General features: G+C 34.6%; 1 protein-coding gene across 2 annotated transcripts in view; it reads left to right on the forward strand.

Annotated features, from left to right (window-relative positions):
• The window catches only part of LOC113981484 (formin-like), a 132642-nt gene that overhangs the window by 60723 nt on the left and 45548 nt on the right, over positions 1–26371 (forward strand). For both annotated transcript variants that reach the window (XM_027708895.1, XM_027708901.1), the window contains 6 exons: positions 8763–8824; positions 11130–11218; positions 15868–15997; positions 17389–17535; positions 20873–20932; positions 22748–22868. In XM_027708895.1, the coding sequence (XP_027564696.1) occupies positions 8763–8824; positions 11130–11218; positions 15868–15997; positions 17389–17535; positions 20873–20932; positions 22748–22868 (609 nt within the window). The remainder of the gene's footprint in view (positions 1–8762; positions 8825–11129; positions 11219–15867; positions 15998–17388; positions 17536–20872; positions 20933–22747; positions 22869–26371) is intronic.

Below are 26371 nucleotides of genomic sequence, written 5' to 3' on the forward strand. Positions count from 1 at the left end.
CTGCTGGCATTGATTATTATTAATTTCAAAAGAGCCTTTGAGCATCTAGCACTTTAAAAGCAAAAGGGCTTACAGAGGTCTCTTGGGATGCAAGGGAATAAGGAAAAGAAGGAATAACTTTATGCCTGCCAGTATTGTGTGAAAGGTATCAGAATGAGATGGAAAAAAACTGCTGTTACTAAAGGTCTGAATAATTTGCTGGCAGAAGTTACAGCAGCATAGGGATAGGATAGAAGCTGCATTATAAAAACTGGGTAGTGTTCTTAAGTATCTTCAGAGATGGTTTTTATTACTTTTTATTTTCTATGCCATGATGTTCTACTAAAACAGAACATCTCTATCTCTCTCTTAGTTGTTTGCTGTACTTCTATAGCTTTTGAAACTTCTGGCCCATTTATACCAAATTTAAGAGAACATAATGACTCAAATATTTGGGTATTTATACATTAGCATTTTTAGCTTGAATCAGCAGTGCACTTTTGAATCATATTTACCAGTTGTCTCCTTTGCTGTATTTGCATTGCAAAGCGATGCGGAGCAGTTTCAGAGTGCACAAACATCCTTCAGAATTAAATTGAGATTTGCTTTAGGAGAGTGCCAGTAGTCTCCACGTATAGCAGGCTCTAAATACCCCAGGATCAAATCAGAGATAGTTAAAACTCCCTGAAATGTGTGTAGTGTGAACACTGAATCCTCAGCATTAGCTGTTGCTGTCTACAAATCTAAGAACTACACTACTTGCACGTGTAGACATAGCTAATGTAGTCCTACAAGTTTAATGAAAATTAGGGTGTTGGGACAAGAAAGGCAGCAAAACAAGTGCTGTCACTGAAGAAAAGTTTATAACTCATCACCCTCTCTAGTCTGAGGTAGCAAATGACTGGCCTGTCACCGCATGTGTTGCTCAAGGAGGCAATAGGATATGCTGTGTCTTGCTTATGGAAAGAGCTAGGAGTTACAAACAGAATTTGGGAATACTGTTAGTGGAACTTTAAAAAAAAAATAACAAAGCAGGATGAGTGATTCTAATAAAAATCTGTGTTCAGTGACTACCTGAACTATTGTTATATAGAGGGAACCTTTAGAAATGGATACTAATATGAAGACAACAGTAGAATTATCTTGTTTCTCTTTTAGTGTGTGTTTGTCCCATAGCATTTTATGTAATTTAAATCCGTGTGCAGTCCTGCCTGTCAGCAGAAAAATTATTTGAAGCCTACTGCAGTCAATGCACTGGATGAAAAAAATTCATAATAGGCTAAATGGCTCATGACAACACCTAACCAAAAATGCATGTGATCATAGGGTCATGACTGTCAAAGATTGTGGGTTTTTTCATTACAAAGTAAAGTTAGTAAGACCTACCTCTAAGAAACATGCAAATTAAGCACTCATCTCTTTTTTAAAGCCACTTTTCATGACCTAATTCAGTATATAAAAAACAGGGAAAAGTTAATGGTCTTTGACCACTTGCAATGGAGAATCGAGAAACTTGAAGCAAAAGAAAGTAAAAAATTAAAAAAATATATTTTATTTCAAGTTTTCCTGACAGTGTTTGTTGAAAAGTTATGTACAAATTAATTTACTGTCTATGTATAGTATACTGTTTGCTCTGCTGTATGTAGCAGTTACAGAAATAAAGAGAAAAACTCAAATAAGCTGCCCTGTGCATACAGATGCATGCAAAATTGTAGAGAAGACAAAATGAGAAATCACGAGAAAAATTACACTGCCCTTTAAAATAGTGTGAGATTTCTGCATCTATAGGATTATGCTCTCATATTAAAGTACATAACTTCACAGCGTATTTTGTAGATAACTTGGCAGTGCAAAACAAGCAAGTGACCATGTCTGGCACTCAGATGCTTCAGTTTGCATTTGACGATGAGCCAGCTGCCACACTTCAGGAAGGGAATCTTCCACACGTGTTGGTTTGAGAGAGTGAAATGCATCCTTTGCAGATAAGTTTAAATTCATTTTGTGTCTGAGTACAGTCTAGGGAGAAGACAATGTAAAACTGAATAATTATTTTGAGTAATGTTGGTATTATATGATGCAGAGGAAAAGTTGACATTGTCATGCTGCACCTTTCCTAGTATCTTTTAGATAGGTGGGAGAGGAGAACAAATCCTAGGTCCTGCAATGTTCTGAGAACACTGGTGAATCTGGTACTTGTGAGGATAATATAGGTTTTAGTTAGACCACTATTAATACTATTCATTTCCTGAGCAGAAGAAGCAGGCAGAAAATCTGTCTGACTCAGTATGCTGTATTGGATCTTTATATTGAAAAGACAAATAGCAATAATCAAATTGTGCATAACTTTGAGATTATTTTTAAGGGTCCTTCTCCATATTTTTTAAAACCTTTAAAAAGAAGAGGTGAGGAATAGTGGAGATCAGTTGTTAGGTAAGGGACATGCTTTAACAGTATACACTTAGAGAAGTAATCTCCATTTTGTATTAATCCACTTGTATCTTTTCCTATCATTGTTCAGCTGAAATCTTACAGCTTGAGAGACAAACTTGTGGCTCAGACTATTTGTGTGGCTTTGCTGTTGAAATATTACAACTCGCTCCACAGTGAGGTGATTCAGTTCTGTTTGTAATGGGAAATGCTGATTATAACTGTATATGAAAACCCTCTGTGGGCCCTTGGTCCAACTTTTTACGAGGCAATGTTCCACTCACTGAGGCAGTTCCAATATAGTAGCTAGCAATAGTAGTGCACTGGAAAACACATAATAATGCTCTTTTCTGCAGTGTATGTCATCTGTGCTAGCTTTCCATGAGCTACTGAGATCTTTGTTCAAGACTTCACTGGCAAAACAGTGGGGAGGCCCAGATGAGAAAACTTTCAGTTTCAGAATGTGGGATGTTAATAAAATGTAGATGCCTATGTTCAAAGGAGTAATTACCCCAAATCCCTCCTTACCTCTACAGCACCTGCATTTTGCCGCTAAAATTGTAGGGCATCAGAAGTTCCGCTTCTCTATATTGCTGGAAATGTTTCAGTAATAGCCCTGATTTCCATCAGGACAGATTAACTAGGTGGTCTGCTGGTATACATGGTGGTATATTTTCCATGGGATTAATCTGTAAAATGCGGCAGATCACACCAGCTGCACACCTTATAGCTTACTGTACTCTTTGTGGTAGTAAAGTACCATATTACTCCCCACAGAACAACTACAGGCTTTGCCAGTACATTTGCCACAGCAAGAGTAGCTGTGCTGTAGCACTACAACGCTGACAGAACATAGTCTATATAACAAAGAGGAAAACTAACATTGATCCTTAGCATTGAGACTAATGCTAATTTAGTATTTTTTTTCCCTAGATTTTAAGCAATTAAATATATTGTCCAAGACTCCATTTATTACATCAGAGTAGCACTGGCCAAACTGTAATAGCACCTGTAATGGGGACCCAGTATGTTTACTGGATGTTTGGAACATTCCTTTGTTCACCAACTCTGTAAATTATCTATGCAGAGGCACATTAAGATTTGAAAATATTAGAGAAATGTATTTGATCACACTTAGATGGGATGGATTAGAGTGGAATTTGTTAAAAAGCCTAGATCATGCTATCTGCTTTTGTAGATTCACCTTCATTGTTTTTTGTGGTGTTTTTGTCTCTCCCCAATAGCAGAATATATTTTTATTACAGTGTCACAGTAATGATACTCTGATGGTGAGCAATGCAAAGAACTATCATACCACAGAAGGACAAACTTTCTAGAAAAAACACAGTTATGATAGTATTGTACAATGTCAGTCAACCAATTGAAAAGTGTCTGACTGGTTTTCTTCAACTTAATGATTTACCTTCCATTGTCAACATACTAAAGTAAATAATTGGAGGAATGTGAACTTCAGATTAACTCAGCCAGACTGATGATCAGTCTAATAATCATTTTAATTCAGTATTATATTTCTAATCATCCCATGGTTGCTGTGTGTTCTTCCTCTGATGAGAGATCATAGCAGTTATATAAATAGGTTGCATTTTCTTAGTGCAGTTTATAGTTTACAGCACATCTGAACTTTAGAGACCAGTATCATTGTTAACCAGGCATCTTTCTTAGCATCTTAAAGACTCTGTGTTATATGCTAAAGCCAGACTATTCCAAGGCAGCTCCAATTTGTGTATTAGCCATACCATGCAGCACAAGTAGTTTCTCTGTTATATTTTGGAAATACTTTTGGGTAAAGAGAATTGCTTTGGAATATTTCTTACTTGCACTGTGTGCAAAGAGTTTTATGGGGTTTCAACTGAAAGTGAAAGTGGAATTATGGATTATAAAGGTTTAAAAACTGTTGTTCCAAAGTTGTGTGACTTTCCCACCTACACAGAACATTACATGTATGCATTCTATATATACTGTATACTATGCATGAAGTATAGAGATAGCTGCATACCCACCTCAGAAGCTGGGAAACGGTTTTCTTTAAAATTAAATTTTCTTTAAAATTAAATTCTCTTTTTCGGGAAAATTCACAACATACATTTTTATGAATCTGCCTTGGGCATCCAGCATGGTGTGAGTAGGTTAACATTAGTGCCAGAATCTTTTGCTCATGACTTCTTTCAGGAGTTGAGCTTTCTTAGTTTTCTAAACCTACACTGTGCCCATGGTGCTTCTTTGTTATGTGTATTTTTTTGTGTTGCATGACAGTTAAATAGTGGAGAAAACCTTTAAATAAGTTTATAACTTATCAATTTGTCAGAAGTAAACAAGAGTGATTTGGATATTTTAGGCAGTTTTACCATGTAGGGATTTGTATTTAACAGTTGTTGTCATTGTCTAATTGACCAGATCGGTCACAATTTAATTTCAGTTTCCCAGTGATGGGCTGCATATTCCCATGAAATCAAGCCTTACTCAACAGAATGTAGAATATAAAACAATTAAATACTTCCAGGTCAAATACGTGTACCTTTTGCAAACTCTTTTTATTTAAATAATGTATTTTTGTTTTATCATTAGAGAGCAGTTAAGGTGATTTCTTCATATTTCATAGTCTAATTGCCATGTTAAGTGGTTTGATATTGCTGAGTATATGTAAGCTCTGTCAGCAGGACTTAAATCCTGATTTAACCAAAATGTGTTTAATAGGAGTGAGACTGTATGTCAAAGTCAGACTTAAGACTGTTGATATTTAAGTTTGTTAAGAGGAGATAAGTATATTTTTCATTTTAACCTCTAAGTTCTAAAGTTGTCTGTAGACTGCACACAGTATGCTTTAAATTCTCAGCTTTTCTTTGGTTTACATTTTTGAAGTGATCAGAGTATGAGAAATCTGTGCAGCAGGGAATCTGTTAGATTCATTTTTAGAAGTGAAATATGTTAAATACCTTTGGTATAAGTTTATATTCAAAGCAATGCTTTGTATGGGAAATGTAGTTGGCAAGTATTTTTATGTGTGCCTGTTAGTTTGAATGCATGATGCTGATCTGTTTTTTGTCCTAGCTGACGGTTATTATAGCCTAATGGGTGCAACCCTGCACTAATGATCCTTGTGTATATAAATTCTTCTTCTTGTGAGCAGACACCATAGGCCACATAAAAATGTTTGCCTCAATTTCCCTGCAAAAAAGGATCTCAGAAACCAGACTTGGCCAAGTAACAGATTTTTTAAAGGTAGAGGAACCCAATAAAATTACCAGCTTTTCACAGCATGAGTCTACTTCCTTTTGACATATTGTGAGGTGTAGGTGAAATATTCTAACTAAACTGACAGTGTAAGGAAGACAGCTAACTAGAAAGCAAGATGAAAGTAAAAACCACCAATGATGATTGATATTGTAATAGCTATTAATTGGTTTGGAGCCTCTTTTGTAGATTTATGATACTTCACCTATATTACTTACACTTATGTAAGTCTTGATATAATGAGATTTAATGCAGTGAAGTGTTATGGTTAAATTCACTGTATCAGGAAGAGCATTTTGAAAAACTTATCAAGGTTCATATTAATTTTGATAAAGTTAATATACATATGATTAAAAGTGGGTTTTGTTTTTCACAGAAAAATTAAGAAGCTTTTGTTCCTTTAAGTAGAAATCAAAATAATTACTTTCTTTGATCTAGTGTAATGGGGTTTTATTCAGCTGTTCGAATTCAAGTTAATTTATTCAACATACCTTGAATGTATTGTTCATGCCATATTTTTAGAACAAGAATACTGAGACACCTGTGAATTTGGGGATTTCTTCCAGGATTTCAAAATCAATGCTTCTTTTCAAAAAAATGGGCCAATCTTCATAAAATTTACATGTTTTTGTCTTCTACTTAAAATGTGTATGGCATAAGGTTCAATCAGTTTGAGTGAAAAAAATAGAGAAGGACGAAGATATTAAAATACATAAAGATGAAATAAAGGAGGCTATGTAGATTTTGGCAGTACTTCTGACTTCTTGGAATGTGTCTCTACATACATTGGCATCCTAAAATGTCCAACTATCATTAAATTCAGTAATATGGCTAGATTTTTAACTGCAGTTTGTCTGCATGGACATTGCCAATTTTTAGCAGTGCAAGTTGTAAATCAGAAAATATTTTCTTGGAACTTTTATACAATCACATACTTGTTCAAAGAGAGAAAATAACTCATATTAATATGTGTTTCTTAACACTGATTATTAATAATTCTGTGATTTATGGGGTGGTATTTTGTTAGTTTAATCTCAGACACTTTTTGTTTTATCATGTCACTTCAAAATGATGATTTGTTAGAACTGATGTTGAGTACAGAAACATGGGTAAGATAATTGAGCATTAAAAACCGCTTTGCAATTCTGGGGCCTTTTTGGTGACAAATCTCTGCCTAAAAATTTCAGTTAGGTGTAAAACTCTTAATATTCTTATTAAAGTGCTCTTTTTATTAAACTACTTCCTGTCATCATAATAGTTCTGTACCTAAAAAATTGACTATTAGTTACATGGTTTGCATTTCTAGTACAGGTTTGATTTGTCTTTTCTACATAACTCTGGACAAATAAATTTCTCCTTGTAAGCAGATTTCAGAATATTCTAAAATAGGATGAATGTTAAACCACAAGGCAAGCTTCTGAACTCAAATATTTTAAAATCTTTGCAATTAAATATATTGAACCGTGAAACCAATTTTCCAAGAGATTTTCCAGTCTCTTAGGTTCTTTTGAAATTACATTGGATAATACAGAAGATAGTGCAACTCTTGAAACTGTCTTACAGGAGACATCTCTTAAATTCAATCCCTAATGACTTTTCTTTAAACAAAGACTTTTGTCAGTCTCAGTTGTTCAGGCTTTACATTTGGATACACGCTTGAGCTTTTTTTGAATTTTTGCAGTAGGACAAAAATAGTTGGAGATACTGCTTTTTTTCACTGATACTGTTTTCTCTATAATTCTTTACTTCTAACCAAGGTGTAATGTCAACAGACAGAATCATAATTGACAAGCAGAATTTTAAAGCATTCTAAATGTCACTGGACCTTTTAATAAAATTAATTAGCCTGCCACAGGGAAAATTTACTAGCCTGCTGGTAAATTTCACAATGTAAAATCATGGGGTAGGTGGTAGAGCAGGCGAAAGCTTATTACTTTTAAATAATTATTTAAAGATGTGTGCCTTGCCCCTTTCAAACATGGATTTGCAAATGCAGCAAGAGCTTTTAAAATCTTCTAAATTCAGAAGCAGTCAAATTTCCTTTGAAGAAATATAATAAAATTAAAAGTTATCAGGTAGTAGCTAATGATGAGTCAGTGGTTACATGGAAAATTGGTAGAGGCCTTAAGCTTGATTTTTTGGGGATTAATGTTCTCAGTAATATTTAAACATAAGTCACGAGTTCAAAAATTGTGCCCAGTCCCATTATGGATCTCAAGGAAAAGCTGGTTTCAAAAAATTTAAACATCCACAGTTATTTCCATTCCATTGTGCATCTCTTAGCTTCCTGGAATTTAACATTAGAGTGCATTAGAAAGAACGAAGTAATGCCATTTAGTTTTCAGGAGAGTACCAACACTTGCCTAAGTAATGGGATTTTCAAATGTTGGAAGCAGCTAGTGTCATATTCCAAACTTAGTAACATCTGAAACTAAGATAGGAAAGATTTTGAGACTTTTCATTTTTGGTAATGAGGCATAATTAATCATCAGAGTGTACTTCATGTGTTTCTGTGTGATTGAAAAGTATTTATCTAGAAATTGTCATGTAGGTAGTTTTCTGGTGGGTAAAACTAACTTAAACATGAGACTGCTGAAGGTAATTTAAAAACTGTAGCACAATATTTTATACTTGCAAATTTACAAGTTGCAAATTTTGCAAGTTTGTTGACTTGTCTACTTCCCAAGATTGCTAGCTCCAAGACAGGCATATCTCCCTGATCTCCTGTACACCTGGAGAGACCTAAATACCCTAATTCTCAATTCCTTCCTATCCAGCCTTCTAAGCTAACAGGAAATCTGTGCTGTTCATTGTCATTGTACACAATCAACTGAGTACTTGACTGGTCATATCTTTGACTGCTGAGTGTATTAGAGGGGGACAGTAGAACTCCATTCTCCTAAGACAGACTTTATAGAATGTTCTTCCATGAGTGCTGTGATTTGAAGTTAGAACAAAAATAAAACACTGAAAATAGTAAAATACAAACTGGATACAATATGTCCTTTAGCTAGGTTAGAACCCTTTAGTACATTTCTCAGGAAAAAGAATTGAACTCTAAAGTATATTTTCTAGATTCTAATCTGTGTTTGTATTCTATACAGCTATACTGTGCGTTGATGACTCTGTAGTAGATCTAGAAACACTGGAAGCACTGTATGAAAATGTAAGTAAAGACGGGGTAAAGGTGTGGTTAATCACCATAGTATTTCAGACACAGAATAAATAAAGTTCTATTTTATGTTGTAATTTTAGACTACAGACCTTATGTAGAAAAATTCTTTAGGGAATTTACCACTAATAAAATAAGTAACAGAGGGTGACATATGGAATGAAGAGACTGGAATAAATGGAGCATACAGTTGGCACAGATGAGAGCCTCTGGGTAAGAATTAAGGGACAAATTAAGCAGATGTCATCGTGGGAGTCTACTATGGACCTCTTGTCCAGGACAATGATGGCAACAAATTATTCTGTGAGGAACTTAGGGACATCTCCAAATCAACTGCCCTTGTTCTTGTGGGAGACTTCAACTTGCCAGATGTTAACTGAGAGCATCACACAGCTGGGACAAACAGGTCTGGATGATTGCTGAAACACCTGTATAATAACTTCGTGGTACAGGTAGTAAGGGAGCTGACCAGGAAAGATGCCCTCCTTGATTTGTTTCTTGTTAACAGAGAGAGGGTTTTGTGAGTGAAGTGGTGATCCGTCTTGACCACAGCACGGCCACAATGGCCACAAAGCAATTGAGTGAATTTAGGTTAATCGAGTGAATGAATTTAAAATCTCTATTGACAGAAGGATAAGTGCCAACAAAACCTCAACCCTGGACAATGAGAGCAGACTTCAGGCTGCCCAGGGAAGTAGTGAATAAGGTTGACTGGGAAAATGCTTTTGAAGGTCCTCTGGTCCATCAGTGCTGATCACTTTTTAAATATCACCTCTTTAAGGGCACAAGAGCAGGCAGTTGCTAAAATGTCAGATATCAAGCAGACTAGGCAGAAGACTGGCTTGGCTGAACAGGGATCTTCGTTTGGAGCTAAGTCAAAAAAAAAAAGTGCATGCCCAGTAGAGGCAAACTCATGTGGGAGGAATATAGAGATGCTACTCACTGTTGTAGGGAGAAAATTCGTGCAGCCAAAACTCAGCTGGAGTTGAAGCTGGCCAAAAATGTGGGGGACAATAAAAAGAGTTTTTTAGAATACTTTAATAGCAAAAGGCAGTGCATAAATAACATCAGCCTGTTACAGGATGAGGATGATCACCTCACAAACAGGGACAGAGACAAGGCAGAGGTGTTTGACACTTTCTTTGCCTCTGTTTTCAACACTGATGATGGGCCAAGGGGGTTCCCGTGCCCTGATCTGAATGACCATGACTGCGAGAATGATCAACTCCCAGTTGACCCTGAAATTGTGTGGGATCTGCTGCTCCAGCTGGATCCCTACAAATCTGGGGCCTGATAGGATTCATCCCAGAATCCTCAAAGAGCTGGCTGATATCATTACGAGGCCTCTCTTGAGTCACAGCCGGCATGGCTTCAGGAGAGGGCAGTCCTGCTTGTCAGACATAATTTCCTTTTATGACAAGGGAAGCCACCTGGTTGACCAACTACAGCTGAGTCAGGGGACGTTTAGATTAGATATAAAGGAAAAGGTTTTTCAGCCACAGGGTAGCACTGGAACAGGCTTTTTATGGAGGTACTTACAGCACCAAGCCTACCAGAGTTCCAGAAGAGTTTGGCGTGTGCTCTCAGGCACATGGTGTGATTCTTGAGGCTGTCCTGTGCAGGGCCAGGAGTTGGATTTTGACGATCCTTGTAGGTCCCTTCCAACTCAGGATATTGTATGAACATAAAAAAAGACACATTGAGATGTTTATTTCTCTTACTGACTTAGTTTTTAAATGTCAGAAATTTTAAACAGTGGAGTGCCTTTGGAATCAGATTAAAATGTAAAAAAGGGTGTAACACCTCTCAGTGTTCTCTCCTGAGCTACCTGAAAAATACTGTCCTCACTTAAGGCCTGTTTTGTGCTATCATGCTGAATTTTTCTCCTCAGGCTCCTGGATTGTTGTAGTTTCCCCTGGTTGCTGTGTATATTAAGGATATAGCATTCATGAACTGTGTGACTCTGAAGTTGCTTGAAAGCAAACTTGAAATCTCCACATTTACGCTGGACTGTGGAGATGTCACAGATACCTTCCTGACCTAAACTTTGTGAAGCATCCTGGAGCAATATTTGCAGTGCTGTGTTCAACAAGGATGCTGTGCTCCGTGGCCATTGGTAGTAAATGGCATGCAGGGCACTGAAGGAATTTATCATGGATCTTTGTGCCTCACTCTTTTGCATAGACTAAATCTTTCCTAATTAAAAAATACAGTTGTTGCTTGCAAGCAAACAGGTAAAGTAGTAATTTATTAATTTCTTATTAATTAGTAACTAATTACTTTGTATTAATTCACTCAGAGAGCACAAAAGGATGAACTGGAGAAAATCAAGCAATATTATCAGACTTCAAAAGAGGAGGAACTGAAGCTTCTGGATAAACCAGAGCAGTAAGATTTGTTTCATAATATTTTATCATTATATAATACAGTCCTTCAACGATATATTGAAAGCAATTTTGATACATAATTTTTAGTAAGTAATTATAAACTTTTTTTGTGTATTTCAAGGCATGAGGTAAACTTTGTCTTTATCACATAACTTTTTTCAGAAATGACATATTTTGCTACATGAACCTGGACCACCAGAACTGATAAAATATGTAACCTTGAATCAGTAAGAATTTCTGTCCCCGTTCTCACATTTGTAAAAGGCTTATCATTCCATTAGAGCGTTTAGGGCTAAATTAACATGTCCTAAAGCAGGGCCAGACTGATTATTGTTGTTAAGTATTTGAAAGAGCTGCATGAACAGAGGGTTTTGGTGAGTCTTGTGACAAAGACACAGTGTACGCTCACTGGTTCCACCATTCCTCTCCTGGGACCGTTGTGACCATTGACAAATGTTGGGATGAAAAACTTCTTAAGTGTTGCTCCTTCTGTTGTAAGACACCTTAGACCAATGTGACTGGTTTAAGGTGTACTGGTCTAATGTGATCCTCAAGATTCCATGGACTATTATATTCATCATATAATCCTGAATTTTATTTTAGAGTATACATTTGATTTTAGATTTTGGCCTACCAGTAGTATTTGTCTTCAGCTACTTCACTACTTTTCCCTTTTGTAGTCTTACTCTCTTCTTCTGATCTTCCTGCACTGAGGCCTCTTTGTCATCTTGTTTCCTTTTCCGTCTTGTCTTGTGTTATCTTTTCTGCTGTCCTTGATGTAAGAAAGGGTAGGGAGGGGAATAACTGAAATAGCAGAGATAGTATATGATTGTTTGATGTCAGAGGTATTACATTTTCATACCTTTTTCACATTAAACTGTTAGTGCTGAAGAACAGATAATTTTTTCTATTTCTCGTAACATAAACAGTTAAATACTCAATTTGTGGCTGCCCACTAGGGAATAGGCTGGTGTTAGGAGATAAGGCTATTATCTTACTCGAGTAAGAGTAACTATTGTTCTTTAGTAAGACTTAATAGAACAAATATTTGTAAAATTTATATACTAGCTTGCTTTTGCATCCCATTTCCATGGCTTTCATTGCATTGGCTTGGGGCATAAGAATACATTGTGTGACTAGCTGATGTTTTCCAGAGCTTGAATATTTGGTAGTCTGTTTGCTGTATATCCGAGTTAAATAAATATGAATACATTTTGTCTTCTGGAGAATATGAATCTTGTAGACCTCTAGAGCTATCAGAGGTTGTCTTTTTTTGTAATTTATAGTGGAGAGAGGTTAATCTTCATTAAATACAAAGTTGAATTTATGCTATCAGTGTTCCATAAGTAAAAGTAAACTGTAAATAAAGCAGTTATGTCTAGTGGTTCAGAGTGAAATAGTAGTATCAAAGAAAAAGGCTATTTTTTATCAATTATTACTCTCTGTGTTCTCTCTGAAAGTGTTAATTATCCCATTTTTACCCTATTATTAAACTACATAGGTTAAGAAAATTAGCCTTTTTAAGTGTAGCTTAAGGGGGAAACAATTTGCTTTATGCAATTTGCTTTATGTAAATTTTGTTGGACCTTCAAAAATAATGTCCTTTCTGAAAACTCAGTAGATCAGGTGCCACTAGTTTTGTTGTCTAAGTCAGCCTCTAAGTCAACCTAAATGCAGAAGTGGAGATTTTTTGGAACTCTACTATGCATATTAGTTCCATAAAAGGTTAAAGACAGAAGAATGTTAAATTTGCATGTGTGATTAAAAATATATGCTGCAGGGCATAAGCCTCATGTATTTTCTTTATGAGGATCAGAACAAAAGTGTAAACTAAACCATTTGTCAAATGGTTGCAAATACTAACAGTAGGCATTCATATAATGAAACCATTGATATGAATTCACTGAAGTCTAAAGGAAACCATTATATGCTTGGATTACCAGACAAATAAAAAGCTTTAGTGGTATCACTGATGTTCTCCTGCACGTGTGATTTTGATTTATCTTGCTGTCATGTTAAATTTGGCACAAACTGTAAGTATGACAGCAGCATAACAATACCCTCCTAAATTAAGCTTCATGATAATAGTTGTTAATTGCTAATACTCATTACCATGATAAAGATTTATATGCAAAATTGACCACAATTTGGAGCTTTACTAATAGGATACAGATGCTTTAACTAGTTTCCAATACCCTTTTTAGTTGTAGAACATTCTCTGTAAAGTCCTTTCTACTGTGAAATAAGTACTAATGAAGGAAGTAGTAGCCAAATATGGTACTGAGCTTTCCTGTTTTGCATGTAGTTTGATTCAGGAAGTAGAGAGCAATTTATAATTGTTGTCCAAGTAATGCCCTTTGCTTCTCTTTGAAGACAGCTTTCCTTGGACTTCAGTTTAAATCCTTCTGGCTTACTTAGAAGCACATTTTTCTCAAAAAATTGTTTCTAAATTTTATATTCTTCAAATGTGGATAAATGTGATCTGAAAATTAGTTTACCTCCGTAGAACCAGGTTGCTTTGTCTATATTTGCAAGAATGTTCTCTTACACTAACAACATGGCAATATGCCTGGCTTGAAAGTTCTCTGAAGGCCTTTACTACAAAATTCTGGTAGGATAAGAGTTCTCAAGTGAATGCATTTTTTATTTACTGTTTCTAAAAGAGAGGAGTACAATGGACCTCACAGAGATGAACAACATATTCTCTGTGTTTATTTTAGGCCGTAAGAAGTGTGGTAATGAGAAACCCATCCAAAAGCTATGTCACACTCACATCATCCTTACTTTAAGTCTTAATCATAATTTCCTCAGACTAATATTGCAAAAATGCCTGAACTAAGAACATTCTTTTCTCTCCTAAAGTTGTGTCCATCTGAATTGGTGGTTTATCTGTGATAACCCTGGATTCAGGTTATGACTTTTTGTTTAGTAAGTACATTTGTAGTCACTAAGATTCCTTTTTGTGATGGATTTCAGTTATAAGTGTTCTGTCTGGATTTAACTTTGAATGCTTTGAATTCCAAAATCTGGAGATATCTTCTTTTTACGCTGATGCTCTTTTAACTCTCAGCACAATTACGCTGTATTCTGATGGGCAGCCATGTGGGAGATAGTTCTCTTTTCAAGGGAAGGCAAGAATATGTGTCATTTGACTTTTTAAATTTAAGTTTTTTAATTGTGTGTATGTTAGAACTTTAATGGAGCAGTTTGGTTTTTCTTTCTTTTGTTTCTCTCACACAAAGTGCAAAATACCCTCTTTTTTTTTTCCTGGCAATACCGTTCATTCCCAATAGGAAGCATTTTTATTAATACCAGCTTGACATTTCTTTTTTCCCACTGCTTAAGTATAAGAGTCAAGCCAGGCCTCCCTGATCTTCTCTCACAATAGATTTTTTTCATCAGGCAAGAAAGAAAAAAGAAGGAAAAAAATGGTATTCCAATTAAAACATAGTAGTTCACGCCAGCCACAGGTGGATTGTGCTGATGTATTCATCAAAGCCTTGCATACATGAGCAATCTATAAAGCAGATTTAAATATACTGCTATTATTTATTATAGAAAATAAATAATTTGGAGAAATCAGATGTATTGGCTTAAATAATTAAAATAAATTTAAGAAGAATTCAAGCTAATAAATTGAATACTGAATTTCCCATAATTCGGTGAGATAGAAAAATCTTTATGGCACTGCATTAAGGGGATCTAAGGATATCTGTTGACAGGAGACTAGATGAATGTTTCTAAAGTGATATTGGAGCAAAAGATGGCTTGTTTCTGGATTTCAAGAAAGCATATGTGTCACTGAAATCCTCGACTGGAAACCCAAAAGCGAATCATTGTTATTATAAGAAATGCTAAAGCTTCTTGTGTTATTTAGCCAAACTCTTACGTTTTAAATTGATGAAGAGAAAAGGGAGGAATTACTCATGCTTTTGGGATGCTTTCATTTTGTGAGATCCGAATTAGAGTTGTTGAATATGCTTCTATTTCTTTTTATTTACCAAAGAGTTAAAAGAAGAAAAGCTAGAATAGATTCATGAAAAAAATGTTTATATGAGGACAGGTATAGAGAAGGTAAAGACTTAGTAATTTTGCTGAACAGTGACTGAAGACAGATACTCTCACAGCTAAATACACAGCTAGGTACATTCCCATAAAACATGCTGCTCTATGATTGAAAATGTGGTGGAAATTAGTAAAATAGAATTGATGCTGAGAATCAGAATAAATTTTTTGGCAGACATTTTAGAAATAAACTTGTAGGAATATATTGAGTTTTGTATTTCTGGATGCATTTTTAAGGGAAGCAAAATCATGTAAGTTGAAAGAGTACAGAGATAGTGTTTGTCTAGCTTTTCCTTTTTTTTTTTAACCGATGATTTAGGTTTGAGATTCTTCTATTTATTACTATGCAGCTATGATAGTTAATGGATTGATGTGATAATGATTAATATTGTGCAGTTTTAGTGATATTAATAGGATTTTTAGCACATTCTTAGTAGAAATAATATAACAATTATAAATTCTGTCAGACTTGATTCAAAGTAGGAAAGATTGCATATATATTTCATGATACTGCAGCTTTCATTCATTACGTACTCCACAGATAAGAATTATAAAGATTCATGAATAGTCCTTTCTTCCCCACAGATTTTTATACGAGTTATCTCAGATCCCCAACTTCGCAGAACGAGCTCAGTGTATTATCTTTCAGTCAGTTTTCTCTGAAGGGATAACATCAGTGCACCGGAAAGTAGATATCATAACTCGTGCTTCCAAGGTAAGTCCTAATGAAAGCTAAATTAAAACTTAAATATATATTAGAGTATTAATTCCTCTTTTTTACCATAAGAGATGAACCTTATTGCCTTTTCAGGAAAATAAAAATATATTGAATGTATTACTGCTTATAAGAACAAAAGGAAGAGGGAAAAGGGAAGTGAATTGCATGTGATGCCCTGTGCTATACATAGAAATCTATTTCTATTTCAATGGTAGATTTTTATTACTTTCCATGTTAAGTATCTAATAGATAATCTCCATAAACAAGAAATTAAATATCAGACAAGCTTAATACAGGGCCTTGCAAACTTTCTTTTTTTTGCATACCACAGTTGATACCAATAGATGCTTGCCATCTATTAATTTCTGTTAACCCTGGTACAGCAGATTTTTTTAGTGTCTGACGAAGCTCTGCCAAATATTTTTATGCTATGAAAGACTAAAGACAAGATTGTCAAATTATAACAAAATACGAGAAGTAGAATGAGAATTGAGAGAAATTAAATAGTGACCCAAAGGTCTAACATCTTAGCCAGAATAGTTAATTTTATTTTTTTCCAATTTGAAGATTAGCTTTTGATTAGCTTTGCTTCCACAAAGTACACATGCTCTACACCTTTGGATTTGCTGTAATAAAAATAGTTACTTGATGTTTCCTTTCCAAAGGAGACATAAAAAAGGAATCAGTGTTGTATGAGATAGGGAAAGTTGTATTGCCCTCAGTTTACTTCTCAGGAGTTTGCACTGCAATTGATTTATCTAGTGTATAAGGCTACATAGTTAAAGATTAGTCCTATTAGGCCTTAGATTCTCAATTGACAAGACAGGTGTCTTTATATGTAATTGAAAATAACATACTAGTTCTACACTGTGTTGCTAGTATTGTTTTCTGTTTTGAGGCATAGTAATTAGTTAGCCCTGTTATATCTGCATTAAGTATGGATCCAGGAGTGTGAATTTTAGAGTACCACGACCAGTGAGCAGACTGAATGACAGTCTGAGTCTAACCTAGTGACAGCAAAAATAGCACATTTGACTGTGCCTTATGCAAACAGATGATAAACTACCTCATCTGTAAGATTTTTAAAGGCTACTAAGGATGTTTAGTAATCTTCTTCCATTAATCTTTTTGTCATCAACATAGTATATGATGCCATATAATTTGTTTCATATAGATTAATTAACATAGTATCGTAGGGAGATACAGTCTAATAAATGTTTCTCTCAGTCTTGATTATTGTACTAGCTTCAGCTTCCCTTACCAACCAAGGTAAAAGCAGGTAAGAAACAAAACCTTTAGCAAAAATAAAATTTTTAAAAAGGCTATCTTATATTAGCAATTAGAATTTTTTTGCCAGTGGAAGTTACAGACCAGTGTCCATTTTCCAGGCTTTGCTGAACATGACAAGTGTAAAGGAAATTTTGGGTTTGATTCTGGCTTTTGGAAATTATATGAATGGCGGGAATAGGACCCGAGGTCAAGCTGATGGATTCGGTTTGGAAATACTCCCCAAACTAAAAGATGTCAAAAGCAGAGTAAGTAGTAATTTTTAATTAAAGATAATTTTTCTCAAGTGATCTTTTTTTGTTTCATCATCTGTTCAAAAGTTAATCTTTTATTTCTTATCATTCTTGTTGGAAAAAGCAAGGCACTTTGTACAATTTTCATGTTTTTTTCTCCCAGCTTTTCACCTCCTTCTGCACGTGTACATGTTTCCACAATCTCTTAATTTCTCCTATTCAGTAATACTAGGATAATTATCTTATGTGAGAAAGAACTTCTGTGTGTCTCTTTTACTAGCAGGGACTTAATTACAGTAGAGTAGAGAGAAATCAGAGAGCATAAACTGCTGAAATCTTCTGCAGTAAATGTCCCCATTCTTTTTTTGTGCTCTTAATTTAGGGTGAGTAAAAATGTTTAAAAAATCATGTTCAAAACCAAAATATCAGTAAAGGTTCAGTGTAGCATATACACTAACAAATTGTATATAAGGGATATAAATTCAAAACATGCAGGATTTTATTCTTCTTCAAAGAGGTGTCAGACCCGGCAAGATATTTTCAGTCTTTTTTTTAAATTGTCCGTTAAATGGATGTAGGACACAAATTTTGAATGGCATGCATGAGAAAATGCTTATAAATGGCAGTAAATTATTTTGTCAAAAATTGAGAACCACTAGCTGATTTTTGATTAGTCATGCTAGGATCAAAGTCAGGATCAAACTCTAGACACCTTTTGAGATGAGGTTACTTTGTTACTTAGTTCAGTAGGGCTGAGGAGGAGGTGTTAGATAATGTAGGCAATGGAAACACTGGTCAAAGTCGTTCTTTACCAAAACATTCTTAGACCCCACATGGATATAGAAAGCAGCAAAGAACAGGAGATATTTTCTGCTGTTGTTGGTACATATTCGTAGGATGAGGAAAAAACCCTCTTCTTCCGTGTTCTTCCTCCTTTCTTACGTGAATTACTTTCTTTACTATAAGAAAGATAGATTTTAAGCTTTTGTTCCTAGTTATGCTTCATGTACAGAAGAATGCATTTGTGAGACAAGAACGTCAGAAAAGTCGTATGTCTAGGGATCTTTTTGTTTTACTTATGAATATCTTCATTAATGAAGTGTAAAAACACATTTAATGAATTGTTCAGTGAGCAACTGTATTAATGAAAGCTTTTCCAATGGATTTGAGTCCTTTATCTTCTAAAAACATTGAGGTGCTGGAGCATGCCCAAAGAGCAATGAAGCTGGTATCAGTTATGGAGCACGAGCCTTATGTAATAAAGAGCAGCTGAGGGAGCTGGGGTTGTTTATCCTGGAGGAAAGGCTCAGGGGAGACCTTATTGCTCTCTACAATTAACTGAAAGGAGGTTGTAGCTGGGGGGAGGTTGGTCTCTTCTCCCAAGTAACAAGTGATAGAATGAGAGGAAACAGTCTCAAATTGAGCCAGAGAAGATTTACATTGGATATTAGGAAAAATTTCTTTACCAAAAGGGTTATGGGACATTGGAACGGGCTTCCCAGGGAAGTGGTGGAATGATCATCCCTGGAGGAATTTAAAAGATGTGTAAATGTGGCACTTAGGAACATGGTCTAGTGGTGGACTTGGCAGTGCTGAGTTTATGGTTGGACTCAACAATCGTAGAGGTGCTTTCCCACCTAAATGACTCTGTTTCTAAATCTTACCTTCCTCTCCATTGTGATGGTTCAGCTGTTCCATATGACCACTTTCCTTCCAGTCTTGCTCTATGGACAAGACACAGTACAAGCTGCAGCTAAACTAGAACCAGTTTCCCATTACTCAGGTGTCTGTTGTTTGACTAACTGGCTTGAAGGAGAAAGTAAAACAACGGGGCTTTGCATGACTTTTCTCAGTACAAGTAATGGTTTTAGTCTTACTCTTCCATCTACTCATAAACTTCATAGAACTTATTTATCTCTGGGACTTTCCATGTGGCTGAATTTAGCCAACTTGTTCCAAAATTGTGCATTATGAAAAGTAGTCACTGATGTACAGTGTAGTTGAATAAAACTTGTTCCTTAGCAAAACAAGCTAAAAAAAAAAAATTATAGTATTTAGAGTTTCCTGGTAGCAAAAATAAATATATTATTAGTTTAGATTAGTCTCCAAAATGCAAAAAACCTCAAAGGGTCCAGCTGCTACAGGCAGACATGAAACCTCAGAGATAATTGGTAGACCATATTTGCAAGGAGAAAAAATGCAGGGTCTTACATATTTGAACATTAAGATATTCTTCCTGTGTCCCATTACTCCCTTCTTGTGAATTGCCAGCAAACAATATTATGTCTAAGTAAGCTGAATTCCATGAGCTAAGGTAAAGACCCAATTTTAAATATCTCTTATTTCACATAAAAGTCATTTGTTGTCACATGAGCTTAGAAAGTTACTTTTTATAGAGATTTTTTTGACCTACCAGCAGTGTCTTCTAAAACCATTATACGTGCAGCGTGGCTCTGTCTGCATGACAGCAGTGACTTAGTTAAAAGAATTTTGCTGGTGTATGACATTAATAAAATATAATGTGCTGCAGGCTCTAATATAAACGAGGCAGCTCTGTACAGGAAGCCAGACATTGTTCATGTAGAAATGTTTGTCCTGATAGCTGTCAATGTAGAATATGAAAACACATCCAAAAAATTTCGAAGGCATTTCGATATAATTCCCTATATGATGATTCTTTTATGTTGCTGAATGGTTCTCTGTAATGTATAATTTTTCCTTTGTTCATCTGGCCTATGCTGACCCAATGACATGTAACAAAATAAAATATTGTGTACTGTTATGTGCAGGAAAATGGAAATGGTGATTCCGTAAAGTGAGAATTAAAATTCGTATGGTAACAGGGCATGAAATATACTTCTTAGTATGTTTCGTATTTGGAATAAAATATGAAAAGTATCTATGCCTCCTTCAGATCTACATTATAGGTGATTGAGAGTAGAGGGAGCAAGAAATTCAGTTCACCTTAATATATCTGAGATGACTTTAATATTTAGTTGATATTAAGTTCAAGAGTAATATTATTAAATAATATTATTATTTGAGTTAATATTATTATTCAGTCATGCCTTGTATTATTAAATAAAATATGGGGACAGTTTCTCCCAGTGCATGTATTTTTACCTGGTATCTAGAACCAAAAATAACTCTAGATCCAGTGGTGGTATGATCAAGCCAATATTGTAAAAGATCGATTTTTTGGATCAGTAATGCTAAGGCTGAAAATACTGGGAGTCCTATTTCTTATAGCAATATAAAATAATACTACATTTGTTTTGAAATAGAGTACATTTTTGCTCACTTGAATCAGTGTAAATCACATATTTTTAATTTTTTTTTTATTTTTTCCTAGGATAGCAATATTAATCTTGTGGATTATGTCGTCATATATTTCCTACGCCATTGTGATAAGGTAAAAGATTCATTTGCTGTATCAACCTCTCCAAAAGTTTCTTGAACAAATTGTAAAAGGGATCGTATTAGATTTTTGAAATCTGAACACAATACCTCTAAGGGAAAACCAAGATCCATTTCTTTTGCTTTCTTATAATAGTTGTGTACCTCAATAGGTGTGAAATTTGCTTTGGAAAATTTTACACTGCAGGCAACTGCCTGTGGCTGTTGCAGAAGGGACAGGTGGTCACTCCAACCCTGTCTTATTACATCCGAGTCATTTTAACATTGTAAAATTTCCTGTGATGTCATTACGTTGGAAGACAGAAGCATGATTTCGCTCTTATGACAGAATGCAAGGACAGCTTGGTATTTTAAGATAGGTGAGTCAGCTGATGGGGATGAAGTTAGGGATGGAAATGTAGGAGGAGATGTGGCTACTGCTTTTGAGTGAGTTACATTTATGAAGCTTTTTGATATTAGCAGTGGCCAAACTTATTGAGTGGAAAATTTGAACTATTGTATTTTAAATAAAAATGTCACTCTTAATTGATTTTAAGTATGTGATGGCTTATTTTTTCTTCCTTTTTTTTTTTTAATCCTTACATAAGGTGATTGGATTGATGAGTTAGTAGTCATGAGATATGTAGCCCTGTACTAGTGTTCTTTGTTTGTTTGGGTTTCTTTCTTTTTTGTTGTGTTTTGATTTTGTTGTTTTGGGTTTGGTGTTTGGGGGTTTTCGGGGGTTGGTTTGGTTTTTTTTTTGCTTTCTAATCAGTTTAGTTAAATATATGATATTTAATATTTCTGCAGAATTTCTACTATACTGTAATTTTACTTCAAGGAATTTTGTAAAACAAAACAGTTTATCGTCCTTGGGAGAAAATTAACGCAGTGTAATTGTCATCCATTGCACTTCTCCCCCAAAAAATGCTCATATCTTTATAATAATAAAATCATTTTTTCCGTGTTCAAAAAACAATTAGTTCTCCAACCTGGGAGTTTTATTACAGACTTGAAATCTATGCACAGGTATATGCATGTTTTAAACTCACTAATATATGCTTGTACACAGCAATGTCATATTAACACCATTTATACATATTTTACTTGTTAAACTTCCACTGGAGATACTGCTTTGAACCTTTTCAGAGATTTGTGGGTTTTTTTATTTGGCTGGGGTTTTTTGTTTGGTTTTGGGGTTTTGTTTTTTTCTTTTTTCTATTTGTTTGTTTTGTTTTGTTTTACTTACCAGGTTTTTTATTACTTTGCTAAAAATAAGGTATATACTTAACAGTTCCATACAGACATTAACGTGTGTGGTTTATTTAGCCACATAAATCTTCAACTGTATATTTTTATCTGTGTATAGTACTTCAGGCCATATATAAATATGGTTTTCAATTTATGCTTATAAAGCATTTGTATATTTAATGAATTGAGAGAGAGTAAAACCACAAACTTTTGGCATAAGAACTTCTTGCCTTAAAATAGGCATTCCTGTTATCTGTTTTTAAGAAACTTCTAATCCCTTATCTAAACCTTTATTGACGTAAAATGAACTGAAATGTGGTCAGTTGAGTTTCATTTCAAAGTTTAAATGGAGCACAGTTTGCTTTACAACATCTAAAAGGAAGTTTCAATACTCAGAATGGTCGGTATTTAATCTTGAATGAGATATATGTTGTTTTAACAAGAATGATTTAAAATATGCTATTTCTATAATTTTATAATACAGTTTCATAGATGAGAATTTTTAAAAAAAGTAATTTATTTCACTGCAAATGCTTTCAATTTTCATAGTGGCCTGTTTGTTTGTTTGTTTGTTGTTTAGGAAGCAGGAACAGACAAGAGCATTTTTCCTTTACCAGAACCACAAGATTTTTTCCAGGCCTCCCAAGTTAAATTTGAAGACCTAATAAAAGACTTAAGGAAACTGAAGAGAGATCTAGAAGGTAGCTGGGAACTTTCACATTTGTTCTGCTAACAACAAAGTGCCATTTAAAATGTGATCTTTATGAGGTTTTCTTATTGCTAATTAGATTTATAGTGTTGATTCATTTAGAGTTTTTACACTGTGGCACAAATTACTCACATAAATTAGAAAGAAAAAAAAATTAAACTCATGACTTAATAAAAATGAAAGTAGAGATCCTGAGAAGTAATTTTCCTTTTTACAATTGAAAGGCCCCTAAAGAAATCTTTCTGAATATTTCTTTAGTTATGTGTGAATTTTCCTCTGACTTCTTCAGAACTATGTGTTTAACTGTAGATATCTGTTAGTTCCATAACATAAATACTTTCTTCAGTTCTTGTATAAAAGCAATTTAAAAGCTACAAGAAAGAGTTGAATACTATTAATGTAGAAATAAAATACAGCTTGCCAAGGCACAGCAAAGGGAAATGGAAATCTCCAGTTCAAAATATTTTTACCCTGGGACATAAAATAAACATTTAAAAATGTTTATTAAAAAGAGGGGCTCAGAAACCCAAGTCATCTATCAATCAAGGTACTGACTGGAAATAAACTAGGAAGGGTTGTTCTCTTAACTATTCCAAGCAGTTTCCTTTTTATTTTGTGCTACACATGACTTTCTAAAATAAATTCAGCAAATGATGACTGAATATTTTAAGCCTGTCTTTCTTTGTTACAAGGAAGTTACTCCTTCTACTTACAACAGTTTTGTGCAGAAAATGGAGTTTAGGGAGAGAATTTGTATAAAAGCCTATAAAAACTTCTACATTTAGATCTCTGCATCAGAATGGCAGAGTCCTTTTAGAATCAGAGTTGAACACGATGATTATTTTTTCAATGTAAGGTGATGAAAACCATTACAAAATAGTTTATCCTTACAGTTAGAAATTGCTGGATTAGGTCACTGCCATCTTTAAAATAGTTTCAAAGGTTAACAGTGGTAGGAAAGTATCAGTTGTTGTTTGTTCGACCCGGGCATAAGTGAGTGCTCTATCTCCTCTCATCGCTTGGCCCTGTAAGCCCCATGGCCTGCCCTCTTTTGGGCTAGTTTTTGCAGAAACATGATCTGTGTTTGATCTTGTACTTTTTTAGCATGTAGTCCTGCATCTTAGTCGTGCAGGATCTGCATTGAGGCTGTGACATTCATATCATATTTGTTCCACATTGCAAAGACACAGGCAGCAAGTAGGGAAAGCTAGGCACTTTAACTCTTAAAATAAAAACTCAAGCTTTCTTCTAATTACTGATTTATGTTTTCTAGAACAAATTTTTGTAGGTATTTATAGCAAATCTAGAAAAATTGTTATGTTGCGGTTGTTTTCATAATTCTTCTTTGTAAAGATGTGTTTGAAACCCAACCAAAGCAATTAACTTAGAAAGTTAATGACAGCACAGATTTGAAATGAAGAAGGTTGTGGAAGTGTTTTCAGATGTTGGTATTTTATCACTCAGAAATATGCAACAGAATTCTAACAAACATTCCTGTGATTAGTTTCTCTTACATTTAAACAAATCACGCATATAAAAATGTATCTCTTTCAAACATTCCCTTTCAAATTTTTTTCTTCAGTTAATGCTCTAGTTAATTTTTAAATCAAAATTTTAATTGAAGAGGTTATAATTTTAACACGTACAACAAAGATTTGATGAGTCTCTGTAGTTTATTGTAGCCATTAAAAAGTTGTGGCTGCTGGCAGAATACCAGTGAAAGTCTAAAGCTGAAACAGATGTGAAAAGCAGAAACCAAGTCCGGAGAAGCGTCGGGCCCAGCTATCCAGACAGGCGCGGCCCTTCAGATGTGAATAATTTGAACAATATTAACTGGGGCTGCCTGTGTTATAGGGTACATTGGATTTATTTCGCACTTTGTTGACTAAGGTAGACTTAAGCAGATTATCCTGGAAGTGAGATGAGACAAAGGTAATAAATGAAAGAGGGGTTTTCTTGTATGTCATTAGGGAATGAACTGATGTTCCTGTTAGTGACTTACCTTTTTTTCTGAAACTTGTATAGAATGATTAAAAAAAAAGGTAAATATCGCCTCTTGCAACTGAAATGACAATTTTGATAGACACTTTTCATAGTAGTTGTCATTTAGTATTTAAAAATATATTTTACTAGTTTATCAAGACACAAATTTGTCTTTTTAACGTGGATATTAACATAGAAAAGATAAGAGTTATCGTGAGTGGCATCTCTTAGCGGTATAAACCTCTAGTTTGAAATACCTAGACTCTATGGAACCGAAAGTTCAAATCGAGATGAAGCACAAACGCTTTCATCCTTTTCAGATAAACAGATTGAGTTCCATACAATTGTCTGGTTTTATGTCTTCAGATTAGACTTTATAGGGACAGTCTAGCTTTAGTTTAAAGGGATTCAACTAAAGTTTGACTCAAGAATTCAAACAAATTTTTGGAGAACCTTAATCCAACAGGTTTTTAACATGTATTCCAGAACAAGCTTTTTAATCACAAACTTTTTAGGTTAAAAAGAATGAGAAACAAAAATATGCATTTAATATAGGCTTTTAAGGGGAAAGAAGTAAAAGATAATTCAATATTAAACACTGAAATGAAAATTTTTAGAGTGAAATCTGGTTCCAATTTAATGTCACAGGAAAAAGAAATGTTTTCTGTAAGTTCAGGTTTTCACTCCAGCTCTGGATAGCTGGTGTATTTCCAGGGTTTTAAAATACTACACAGTATCATTAGCAGATACATTTATTCATTTAACAGGTGTTAGCTTTTCAGTTAATCTGTATAGTTATGGAAAAAAAGGTTTTGCTTTGCTTAAGATTGTAAGATATCTTATTCCTTGTCTAGGGCAATGATTTTCACTCCTTTTTTTTCCCTGGGACCAAGCATGATTCCTCTTCTTATTTGCACAATGCCACTTGGTGTTCTTGGTGTTGATATTCTTCTGGAATAATTCAGAATATTTGAATTGTATAATCATAAGATTTTCAGAAAGAAAGCCACTTTACTAAAGTTTGATAGACTTGTATAAGTTTTACCAGGAACCTTTTACTATCTCTTTCCAAAGCTGAACAATTTTAATTATTCAGAATTAGTTGCACGGTAGATTGTTCCCATCTGTCATACTCATTCCTCTTCTTCGCAGTACAGTTCATAAAATTTTTAAATGCTGCTCTATTACTCAAAGCAGTATTAGATGTCTTGTATCATTTAGTGCAATGTTGATTATAACTTTTTAGTATTCTTGACCTTAACAACCGAAAGAGGAAAGATATTTATTGAATGGTTAAAAATGGAAACTAAGATAGGTCCACTCTGAGAGCTTTCAGGAGTCACACTTTTATTTCTCACAATTAAGTAAATTTCCTCTGAGATTGCCACATTCAAATCCCATGGTAATACCACATACCTTTTACTTTCCCTTCCTTTCATGGCCACCAATAGAAAGAGAAGCAGGACTTCATGGATCACCAATATAATAGTCAGTTGGATTTCAGTACTCCAA

This window comes from Neopelma chrysocephalum, unplaced genomic scaffold, assembly GCF_003984885.1.
Source record: "Neopelma chrysocephalum unplaced genomic scaffold, ASM398488v2 Primary Assembly neopelma1_24, whole genome shotgun sequence".
Taxonomy (NCBI): domain Eukaryota; kingdom Metazoa; phylum Chordata; class Aves; order Passeriformes; family Pipridae; genus Neopelma; species Neopelma chrysocephalum.